The sequence below is a fragment of the Loxodonta africana genome, chromosome 3 (assembly GCF_030014295.1).
Source record: "Loxodonta africana isolate mLoxAfr1 chromosome 3, mLoxAfr1.hap2, whole genome shotgun sequence".
Lineage (NCBI taxonomy): Eukaryota > Metazoa > Chordata > Mammalia > Proboscidea > Elephantidae > Loxodonta > Loxodonta africana.
In genome coordinates this window covers 62,040,425-62,052,882 of record NC_087344.1, presented here as the reverse complement: position 1 = coordinate 62,052,882, position 12,458 = coordinate 62,040,425, and the positions used below count along the sequence as shown (strand labels likewise).

The window sequence follows — 12,458 nt, the reverse complement described above, 5'->3', positions numbered from 1 at the left end:
TGGCATTTCTATCACCAAAGTCATATTTTCCAACTACTGATCCTTCTTCTTTGTTTCCAACTTTCGCGTTTCAATCACTAGTAATTATCAGTGCATCCTGATTGTATGTTTGATCAATTTCAGACTGCAGAAGTTAGTAAAAATCTTTAATTTCTTCATCTTTGGCATTAGTGGTGGGTGCATATATTTGAATAATAGTCATATTAACTGGTTTTCCTTGTAAGCTTATGGATGTTAGCCTGTCACTGACAGTGTTATCCTTCAGGGTGGATCTTGAAATGTTCTTTTTGACAATGAATGAGACACTGTTCCTCTTCAATTTGTCATTCCTGGCACAGCAGACATACGATTGTCCAATTCAAAAAGGCCAATACCAATCCATTTCAGCTCACTAATGCCTAAGATATCGATCTTCAAGTGTTCCATTTCATTTTTGACAACTTTCAATTTTCCTTGATTCATACTTCATATATTCCATGCTCCGATTACTAAGGGATGTTTGCAGCTGTTTCTTCTCATTCTGAGTAGCGCCAGATGAGTTGTGGGATGACATGAAGAAAGCAAAAGGTCATTAAAAAGACAGGAACAAAAGCAAAGACCGAAATGGGTAGCAGAAGAGACTCTGAAACTAGAGTAGCTAAAATGAACAGAATAAATGATAAAGTATAAGAGCTGAACAGAAGATTTCAAAGGGCAGCTCAAAAAGACAAAGCAAAGTATTATAATGGAACATCCAAAGACCTGGAGTTAGAAAACCAAAAGGGAAGAACGTGCTCAGCATTTCTTAAGCTGAAAGGACTGAAGAAATGATAAAGCTTCAAGTTGTAATACTGAAGGAAAGATTCAAGCTTCAAGTTGTAATACTGAAGGATTTTACGGACAAAATGTTGAACGATGCAGAAAGCATCAAAAGAAGATGGAAGAAATATACACAGTTACTGTACCAAAAAGAATTGGTCGATGTTCAACCATTTTAGGAGGTAGCATATAATCAAGAATGAATGGTGCTGAAGGAAAAAGTCTAAGCTTCACTGAAGGCACTGGCAAAAAACAAGGCTCCAGGAATTGACGGAATACCAATTGAGATGTTTCAGCAAATGGATGCAACTCTGGATGCGCTCATTCGTCTATGCCAAGAAATTTGGAAGACAGCTACCTGGCCAACTGAGAAAGATCCATATACATGCCCATTCCAAAGAGAGGTGATCAACAGAACGCAAAAATTATTGAACAATATCATTAATATCACACTTGAGTAAAATTTTCCTAAAGATCATTCAAAAGTGGCAGCAGCAGTACATCAACTGGAAACTGCCAGAAATTCAAGCCGGATTCAGAAGAGGACGTGGAACAAGGGATATCATTGCTGATGTCAGATGGATCTCGGCTGAAAGCTGAGAAAACCAGAAAGACGTTTACCTGTGTTTTGCTGACTACGCAGAGGCATTCGACTACGTGGATCGTAACAAATTATGGATAACATTGTGAAGAATGGGAATTCCAGAACACTTAATTGTGCTCATGAGGAACCTGTACATAGGCCAAGAGGCAGTCATTCAAACAGAACACAGGGATACTTCATGGTTTAAAGTCAGGAAACGTGTGTGTCAGGGTTGTATCCTTTCAACATACTCATTTAATCTGTATGGTGGACTATATGAAGAAGAACCTGGCATCAGGATTGGAGGAAGACTCATTAACAACCTGCAACATGCAGATGACAAAACCTTGCTTGCTGAAAGTGCAGAGGACTTGAAGCACTTGCTGATAAAGATCAAAGACTACAGCCTGCAGTATGGATTACACCTCGACATAAGGAAAACAAAAATCCTCACAACAGGACCGATAAGTAACATCATGATAAATGGAGAAAATATGACATATTGGGCAAACCTGCTGCAAAAGGCCTCTTTAAAGTGTTCAAAAGCCAAGATGTCACCTTGAGGACTAAGATGCACCTGACCCAAAACTGTGGTATTTTAAATTGCCTTACATGCATGCAAAAGCTGGACAATGAATAAGGAAAACCAAAGAATTGATGCATTTAAATTATGGTGTTGGTAAAGAATACTGAATATACCATTGTTATGGATTGAATTGTGTCCCCCCAAAATATGTCCTGTAAATCCTAGCCTCTATGCCTGCAGTTATAATGTTATTTGGGAATGGGTTTTCTTTGTTACGTAAACGAGGCAGGATTAGTATAGGGGGTGTCTTGAGTCAATTTCTTTCGAGATATAAAAAAGAGTAAACAAGGAAGCAAAGAGAAGCAGAGATGGGGGAAGACTGATGCCAAGCCACACGGAGATTTCCAAGGTACCAGGAAACAGAAGCCAAAGAGACAAGGACCTTCCCTCAGAGCTGACAGAGAATGCTTCCCCTGCTTGAGCTGGTGCCCTGAATTCTAGCCTCCTAAACTGTGAGAAAATAAATTTGTTTGTTAAAACCACTCACTTGTGGTATTTGTTATAGCAGCACTAGATGACTAAGACAACCATGGACTGCCAGAAGAACAAATAAATCAATCTTGGGAGAAGTACAGCCAGAATGCCCATTAGAAGCAAGAATGTCAAGGCTTCATCTCACTTACTTTGGATGTGTTATCTGGAGGGACCACTCACTGGAGAAGTACATCATGCTTGGTAGAGGGCCAGTGAAAAAGAGGATGACCCTCGACAGATGGACTGACACAGTGCTACAACAATGAGCTCAAACATTACAACCGTGAGGATGGTGCAGGACCAGGCAATGTTTCGTTCTGTTGTATATAGGATCTCTATGAGTTGGAATCAACACAGCTGCACCTAACAACAACAAACCTAAGGTAGGGTATTTGCGGTGTGATGGATCACCTTTGTGTAGTCTTTCTAGCCATGGTCTTGTAACTCCCACCCCAGTGATTGGGCGGGACTGTGTAGATATGGTAATTGTAGCTCACCAAAGGGACTGATTGGTTTTGCCATTCTGCTGGGCTTGAAATGAGCCACCCCAGAGGCTTGAAAATGGTGAGAAGCGGTGGCACCAAGAGATGGCATGGTGGGCTTCCTGGCCCAGAGAGAGAAAGCTGAATGACTTTGGGCAGAGGCCTAATGCCAGGGAGAGGCATGCCTGCTAGCACAGCTGGGAAGAGGCTCTCCTGATGGAAGAACTGTATCCTTGAGTGTTCCTGGGCCTGGATTGTAACCTGTTACTTCCCTAATAAACCCCATAGTCGTGAGTATTGTCTGTGAGCTCTGTGTGGCCACTGCAATGAATTATCAAACCCATCAGAGAAGTTGAGCAAGGAGGGACAGTTGTTCTCAGAGTTGGTACAGATGGCAGAGAGAGAAGGCATATCTGACCTCTGCTTCATAGCAATCAGCCCTGGACTGTTGATCTTGATTCTCCTTCCCCCTTGTGAAGTTGAAGGAGGTCAGACACCACCGCCATGCCATTTTTATAGTTGGCATCAGAAGCAGGGTTCTCTGCAATGGCTCCAGACTCATAAAAGCATGGGACTTTGTAAAAGAAAGCAGGGGTTTGGGAAGTGAAATTTTTGATTCTTGGATGGTTGCTTTGGTGGTTGTCTGTAATGGCTGAAGGGAAGATTATGCTGCAGCTGAGGGGAGAAAAGCCAGGCCAGACAAGCAGAATGATGGATAGGGAGCCTCGGTCTACTGGTTCCACCCAGTCAGAGGCCCAAGGCAATATGCATATGAATGGGCAAGACAGTTAAGGTGCAGAACCACACTCTCTGGGGACTTCTAGCTCAATTGGCATAAAATAGTTTAGAAAGAAAATGTTCTACATCCTACTTTGGTGAGTAGTGTCTGGGGTCTTAAAAGCTGGGGAGGGGCCAATTCAGATACTCCAGTGGTCCCACTCCATCTAGAGCAAGGAAGAATGAGGAAAACCAAAGACACATGGGAAAGATTAGTTCAAAGCACTAATGGACCACAACTACCACAGCCCCCACCAGACTGAGTCCAGCATAACTAGATGGTGCTCGGCTACCACCATGGACTGCTCTGACATGGATCACAATAGAGTGTCCTGGACAGAGCTGGAGAAAAATGTAGAACACAATTCTAACTCACAAAAAAAGACCAGACTTACTGGTCTGACAGAGACTGTAGAAACCCTGGGAGTATGGCCTCCAGACACCTTTTTAACTCAGTACTGAAGTTCACTCCTGAGATTCACCCTTCAGCCAAAGATTAGACATGCCCACAAAACAACATGACTAAATGGGTGCAGCAGCACAGGGTCGAGGATGAGAAGGCATTTCTACAGTATTCCAAGCAGAGCAAAGGCCCTAAGGTAGGAGTGTATAAGGAAGCCAATGTGGCTGGAGGGGAATGGGCAGGGGTGAGTGGAAGAGGACAGGGATGAAGAGGGAGCAGGGGCCAGAGGGAAGTAAATCATCAGGGCTTTGGCTCTTACTGGGGGAGTGGGAGAGATGGGAAGCCAAGGAGGATCTGACTTAGAATTAAAGGTTCACTCTGGCTGCTCTGTGGGACTAGGAAGTACGGCAGAAGCTGGGAGCCCTGCATGATAATACAATGAACCATGAAGCAAAACCATTCATGGCAGGAATGGCCACCTTTGCCTTCTTGCAGAGCAATGGGGGAGTATGAGTGACCACCTAGCTTCCCTGCCCTCACCAAGAGCACTCCCGCCACACCAGATTCTGCTGCAGTTTCACCCCAGCCCAGGCCCAGGTGAGCACTCTTGGCCCAAACTCAAACCCTCCTACAAAGTCCACCACCCCAAGTAACATGGAGTGGAGACAAAAGGCAAGGCGATTCATAGCCTTTCGGGAACCCAGAAGTCTTGCTTCCTCCCTCTTTGGGAACAAATCAGTCACCAGTGAAGATACCCACTCAGCCCGGAAGGCCCTGCTCTTGAACTGAACGAATCCCATCCTGCAGGATCATGGGGGTCCAACCACAACAAGTACCACTTCCTCCTGCCTTGGCTGCAGCCCTTGCACCTCTTGCTCAGAAATGGGGATACTGGATAAGAAGACACTTCTAAACCCCCGCATGGGCGGCCAGGTGAGGTGGATCTGAAACTCAGCCCAGGGACCCTTCTGGGGGCTGGGAGCTCCCCACCAGCTTGTCAAATCATTCCTGAACTCTTCATCCACCCTGACTCTGAAAGGAACGGCAGAGTGTCTGGTGAAAGGGCGAAGCCAATGCACAGGAAGTCTTTACCATGTTTCAAAGTGAAACCCAAGGTTGAGGATACACAATCTGGCAGAGAGCACCTAGGGGCTGGTGTATTTGTGGCAGCCCTACCTCAGTTACATGCCTTTGATAAAGACAAGCAGTAATAACAGCAGCCAGCAGTAAGTGCTTGTTACTGGGCTGAGAGCTTCACATGCATTACCTCATGCTACCCTCATGACAACCTTAGGAGGTAGGTACCGTTATAAACCCCATTCTACAGGTGAGGAGACTGAGACTGTGAGAGGTGAAGAGGCTCCCCAGAAGTCACACTGTTAGTGAGTGGTGAGCTGGGATTTGAACCAGATCTGTTTGCTCCCAAGATAGAATTCTTGACCACATTGTATAATGAAGGAAGATGATCACAAAGGATGGAAAGAACTAGGGAGAAGATGGGGTTCACCCAGCACAGGGGCAGGGTGTGCTCGTGTGTATATGTGTGTGTGTATAAGTAATCAGGAAACCCTGGTGGTGTAGTGGTTAAGTGCTATGGTTGCTAACCAAGAGGTGGGCAGTTCAAACCCACCAGGTGCTCCTTGGAAACTCTACGGGACAATTCTACTCTGTCCAATAGGGTCGCTATGAGCCGGAATTGACTCGATAGCACTGGGTTCCGGGTTTTTATAAGTAATCATGTAGCAGGTGGCTCAAGCCAGAGACAGGATGGGGTGGAAAACTTTTGATACAATTATATGACCCAGGTAAAGTAATAAATCCATCCCTCCATCAATGAAATGGAGATACTGTCCTCCAATGGGCCAACCCCGGCTCACTGTGGAGATCGAGAGGTCAGAAACCTGTGGTGACAAATATGACCTGTCACATGAAAGCACTCTGGACTCACTCTTAAAAAATAACAAGGCATTGCAGCTGTTCGTGACATGCACAGGCCAGAAGGATGCTCCAGAACTTTGAGAAGAGAGAGAAAGCCAGGAGGTCAGGAGGTGGGAGCAGGGGACTGGGAGGTGCCTGGGGGTACTGAAAGAAGGACAGAAAGCTCTGGAGAAACTAAGGAAGGTGATGTGGAGGGAAGGGAGGCCTCAGAGGCTGAGAGATGTTTGAGAGAATATGCCTTAGGTGAGAATGACTGAAGGAAAACAGAGAGGGTCTGACAGTAAAGAGATGACAGAGGGGACCCTGGAAGGAAAGGGGAAGATGGCTAGGAAATTTATGGTGTGGGTGTATGTAGCCAAAAGACAAGGGAGAAATTTAGAAGCTGCCTGGAACGGATATAAAGAAAAGATACAAAAGAAGTTTGGGGGATGGGCAAGAAATGGTCTGAGGGGCAGGTGAAGAAGAGGAGCCAGGAAGGCCTGGGGAGCAGATTCTGAGAGGGCAGAGATGATAGTAGGTTGTGGAGTGCCATGGGAAGACATGATTCCTGGCAGGGGCAGGGTGCCAAGGAAGGGCAGGTGAGGGTGGGGGTGCCGGGACAGGGCCAGAGAGGATGGGGTGGCTGGGACGGGTGGAGGTGACCAGGAGAGGCCAAAGGGCAAATGCGTAGAGGCGCAGGGGCAAGGAGGGTGCCTGGCAGGGTTGGGAAGGGTGGAGCGCCCCAGGAGGACTGAGTGCGCGGCTGGGGACCAGGGAAGATGCAGTGCCTGGCAAAGAGGGGGGAGGGGGCAGTATGGGGGTGACCGGCAGGGGGTGGAGGGGACCCGAGGGGTTGGGGCCCCTGAGAGGGGCGGGGCGCGGGGCGCTCCCGAACTCACTCGAAGACGAAGAAGAGGACCGTGGTGGTGAGGATGAGCAGCAGCGTGAGCGCGAAGACGCCGCCGTGGCCGGCCAGCATGAGGCGGCCGCCGCAGTAGAAGCGGTTGCGGCCGGGGAACACCTCCCACTTGCGCCGAGGGCGGCGGCCGAGGCTCCCGCTGCCGCTGCTGCTCCAGCGCGCCGGGGCGGGGGCGGCGGACGGCTGGGGGCCGGGGCCCGGGCCGGGGGGCGCGGCGGGACCGGGGCGGTGAGCCCCGGGGGAGGCGGGCGGCGGGGCGGCCCCGGGGCTGATCTGCTGGTACTCGCAGTCCTTCATGCAGCCGGCCGCGGCCTCGGCTCCGCGCCCCCGGGCCGGCCGGGCCGCACCGGGACCGGGCAGAGCAGCGGAGTGGAGGCGGCGGCGCGCGGCGCTTGCTCGCTGGGGGCGGCCCCGCGCCGTTCGGCTCCGCCCCGCCCGCTGCCGTCGCGCGCCGGCCTCCTGCCGCAGCGCCCCCTCCGTCTGGGCCCGCCATGGCGCCCGGCCGGGTGCCCACCGACCCGAGGCCTGGCCTTTCCGCCCTGACCGGCTGCGGGACCCTGGCCAGGCCCTGCCGCTTCCTGAGTCGCCCTTTTCCTTCTGCACAACGAGGGGGGCAGCAGATGAGCACTCGAAGGCTCTTTCTGCCCTTTTTCGATCAAACCATTTGTTGGGCATCCACTGTGTCCCTATGCACTCTGCCAAGCGCTGAGAGATTCGTGCTTTGGACTTCGTGATCTACCTCTGGCAGTTTGTAATTCCAGGGCCAGGCTTCCCTCGTCTCTGAGGGCTGACTGGACAGGCGTGTTGGGAGGCAGTGAGGTGGGGAGGCTCATCTGCTTTGAAAGCCAGAGGCCTCTTAACTGCTGCCTTGAAGTTCAGAGTGCCCAGTGGGTGTGGGGTACGCCTTCTGGCCTTCCTCACCCAGCTCTGTGCCCTGGACAAAGTTCTGGGATTTCACTCAGACCTAGAGTTTCCTAGGTATCACCTAATGTAAGAGTTCATGCATGAGGACTCCGATGTTTTCAGGAATTCTAGGTTTTCCATTGCTGTGTAACAAATTACACAAAGGTAGAAGCTTACAACGACACACATTATTTTAGTTTTCTTCTGCTATCAATTGCTTCCTTCTGATAATGGGGGACTAAGTTGATCATTTATCAAATGTATGTGCGCATATATATATATACATATATATATATATATATATATATATATATATATATATATATATATATATATATATATATATATATATATATATGGTAGGAAAACTTTCTGGGGTGATGGCTTAGGAGTCTGTAGCAGCCAGCAAGACTCATTCACTCCAATGGTTCCAGCAGCACCATCCTTGGCCCATCACCCGGTCTGCCCTGGGCTCTGCTTAGGTCTTTGCCCACTCACTTCCCTCCTGCTGTCCTAGGTCCTGTCTTGGGAAGTCCTGCTCTTAGCCTGTAGCCGAGGAATTCTTGCTTAGGAGGTGGAGGGGGATAGTGTACTTGACTCAAGTAACTCATGCACACTACATTTGTAACTTCACTTTCCTGGGATTTATAGTGACAAGCCGGAAGAAACCAATTGAGGAGGCGTTATTTATTTTTGATGGGGGATCTTGAGACATTTTATTTATCTTTGCTTTATTTGGTCTGCTGGAAGATGCAAGAAGTCTGATTTGTTGTAGCCAGACATAATTCCCTCTTCCCTTCCCTCCCTTTCTCCGCAGTCCCAACTTGGATGCTTCTGGAAGCACAGGAGAAAGGTCACTGCTTGAGGAGTGGGCATGTACTGGTTCAGGAAGCACCGCTGGGGACTGCAATGACCATGCAAATTATACTTGTGGCTTGCAGTGTCCCCAGCACCAAGGTGAAGACTATGGCTGTCTCTTGTCCCCAGTGGTATCCCAGCATCCAGCATGCTGTCTCTCCCAGAATGGGCAGAAAACTTTGTGGAATGAGTGAAAACAACGTATGACGTATGACTCTAACATCAAAGTCTCGTTTCCCCAAACTAGGCCAGAAATTGGTATTTAACACTATTGTTTATTCACATCTCCTGCTCAAAAGTACATTTCATACAGTCTAAAGCAACTGGAAGAGTCAGTGCTGCTCTGAGTCTCCTCTGACGTTGTTTCTGACATTTTATAAAGTATATTTACATCTTTGGAAGTATTTCTCTGAAGGAGCCATGGTGATGCAAACAGTTGAGTGATTGGTTACTATCCGAAAGTTTGGCAGTTTGAACCCACTTAGCGGCTCTGTGGGAGAAAGACCTGGTGATCTTCTCCCATAAAGATTACAGCCAAGAAAACCCTATGGGGCAGTTCTGCTCTGTCACATAGGGTCATTATGAGTTGCAGTCGACTCAGTGACACCTACCAACAACAAAGAAACAGTTAAAATTATTGCAGTGCAATCCAGAGGGGAATTTTGGCAGTACAACAGCATTGGTGCCTGGACCACTTCTACTACACATATGAGGATCTTTCTGTGGCCCTTGATTAGCCATTAGTCAAAATGTCTTTTGCATTGAGCTTCTCAAGAAAAGACCCATGACTGGCACCATGGAAAGCACGTACTATGTTGTTAGGGCAGGTGGTGGTCCAGCTTGTTTCAAGGTCTCCTCCCAAGTTGCCCTGCTATGGGTCCGCTATCAAAGACATCTTATCCTTTATCTTTCTTAGTTGTGGTGCACTTTCAGGCTTGCCACACTTCCTCGTGGGGGTGGAATGAAGCACATTCACGTGCTCTGGGTTGTGCGGAGGTGATCTTAGATTAGGGAGCCCAAGTGCTGATTCCTGTAGGGTTCTCGTCCTTGATTTTAGGGTACTGTCATGTGTCCCCTTTGCACCATGCATGGTGAGATGTTTTTCTTCTTTTTTTCTCTTGCCTCTTGTTCTTTAGCCTGAACCAGCCCCTAGTGTTTTGCTTCAGGATTCTTTTCTTCTTCCCTAGGGAGTAATTGCTTAGAAAATGCTCTCTTGCCAAAAACATCAAGTCTTCGATATCATAAATTGGTAGTGGAAACTCCTCTGTCATTTGGCTTAATATTTTAACTGTTGCTAATGGCTAAATGGGAAACCCTGGTGGCATAATGGTTAAGTGCTGCGACTGCTAACCAAGAGGTCGGCAGTTCGAATCTGCCAGGCACTCCTTGGAAACTCTTTTGGCCAGTTCTACTCTGTCCTGTAGGGTCACTATGAGTCAGAATTAACTCAACAGCAGTGGGTTTTTTTTTTTTTTTTTAATGGCTAAATGATTGTAGCATGCCAGCTGGGCCCTTTGGAAGCTGGTTAGGTTGACTTGCATGTCTGCTGTCCGCCTTTGTCAGTGTGTCTATGCTCATTTGGGAATCAGCCCACTTATCCCAGGCACTTCAATCTTTTAACGTTTAAATGCTTTAGAGAATTATAGGAGCCATATGCTGCTTCCCAGGTAACTGAGACTTGCTAAAAATAGAGCTTCAATGGCCCCACCATTCTGGCAATGGAAATCATTGCTTTTTTGTTATTCCTAATGACTTTCAGGCCTGGGCAATAAGAGTCACTGAGCAAGACCTTTGTCAGTTAGAACACACATTATTATTACAGATATACCTTATTTTATTGCACTTCACAGATATTGCATTTTTTACAAATTATAGGTCTGTGGCAACACTGCATCCAGCAAGTCTATCGGCACCATTTTTCCAACAGCTTGTGTTCACTTCGTGTCTCTGTGTCACATTTTGGTAATTCTCACAATATTTCAAGCTTTTTCATCATTATTATATTATTATATCTGCTATGTGATCTGTGATCAGTGATCATTGATATTACTGTTGTAATTATTTTGAGGTGCCACGAATCGTGTCCATATAAGAAGGTGAACTTAATCGATAAATGTTGTGTGTGTTCTGACCACTCCACTGACTGGCCATTCGCCTGTCTCCCTCTCCTCAGGCCTCCCTATTCCCTGAGACACAACAATACTGAAATTAGGCTCATTAATAACCCTACAATGGCCTATAAGCGTTCAAGTAAAAAGAAGACTCACACATCTCTCACTTTAAATCAAAAGCTAGAAATGATTAAGCTTAGAGAGGAAGGCATGTCGACAGCCAAGACAGGCTGAAAGCTGGGCCTCTTGTGCCAAACAGTCAAGCTGTGAATGCAAAAGAAAAATTCTTGAAGGAAATTAAAAGTGCTACTCTAGTGAACACACCAATGATAAGAAAGCAAAACAGCCTTATTGCTGATGTGGAAAAAGTTTTAGTGGCCTGGATAGAAGCTCAAACCAGTCACAACATTCCCTTAAGCCAAAGCCTAATCCAGACAAGGTCCTAACTCTTCTCAGTTCTACGAAGGCTGAGAGGGGTGAGGAAGCTGCAGAAGAAAAGTTTGAAGCTAGCAGTAGATGGTTTATGAGATGTAAGGAAAGGAGCTGTCTCCATAACAAAAACGCAAGGTGAAGAGCAAGTGCGGATATAGAAGCTGCAGCAAGTTATCCAGAGATAACCGATGAAGGTGGCTACACTAAGCCCAGAAGATAACTGATGAAGGTGGCTACACTAAGCCCAGAAGATAACTGATGAAGGTGGCTACACTAAGCCCAGAGATAACTGATGAAGGTGCCTACACTAAGCCCAGAAGATAACTGATGAAGGTGGCTACACTAAGCCCAGAGATAACTGTTGAAGATGGCTACACTAAGCCCAGAGATAACTGATGAAGGTGGCTACACTAAGCCCAGAGATAACTGATGAAGGTGGCTACACTAAGCCCAGAAGATAACTGATGAAGGTGGCTACACTAAGCCCAGAGGATAACTGATGAAGGTGGCTACACTCAGCCCAGAGGATAACTGATGAAGGTGGCTACACTAAGCTCAGAAGATAACTGATGAAGGTGGCTACACTAAGCGACAGATTTTCAGTGTAGATGAAACAGCCTTATATTGGGAGAACATGCCGTCTAGGACTTTCTTTGATAACTAGAGAGAAGTCAATGCCTGGCTTCAAATCTTCAAAGGATAGGCTGACTCTTGTTAGTGGCTAATGCAGCTGATGACTTAAGTTGAAGCCAATGCTCATTTACCATTCTGAAAATCCTAGGGCCCTTAAGAATTATGCTAAATCTACTCTGCCTGTGCTCTACAAATGGAGCAACAAAGCCTGGATGACAGCACATCTGTTTACAACATGGTTTACTGAGTATTTTAAGCCCACTGTCGAGACCTACAGCTCAAAAAAAAAGATTTCTTTCAAAATATTACTGTTTATTGACAATGCACCTGGTCGCCCAAGAGTTCTGATGGAGATGTACAAGGAGATTAATGTTTTCATGCCTGCTAACACAGCATCCATTCTGCAGCATGTGGATCAAGGAGTAATTTCAACTTTCAAGTCTTATTATTTAAGAAATACATTTCATAAGGCTATAGCTGCTATAGATAGTGATTCCTCTGATGGATCTGGGCAAAGTAAACTGAAAACCTTCTGGAAAGGATTCACCATTCTAGATGCCATTAAGAACATTCGTGATTCAT

General features: G+C 46.9%; 1 protein-coding gene across 1 annotated transcript in view; it reads right to left on the bottom strand.

Moving 5' to 3' along the window:
* Positions 1–7,262, bottom strand: part of ZDHHC18 (zinc finger DHHC-type palmitoyltransferase 18) — a 32,298-nt gene extending 25,036 nt beyond the window's left edge. The window contains exon 1 of the mRNA XM_064281544.1: positions 6,920–7,262. Coding sequence (XP_064137614.1) covers positions 6,920–7,236 — 317 coding nt within the window. The 5' untranslated portion in view covers positions 7,237–7,262. The remainder of the gene's footprint in view (positions 1–6,919) is intronic.
* Between the last annotated feature and the right edge of the window lie 5,196 nt (positions 7,263–12,458).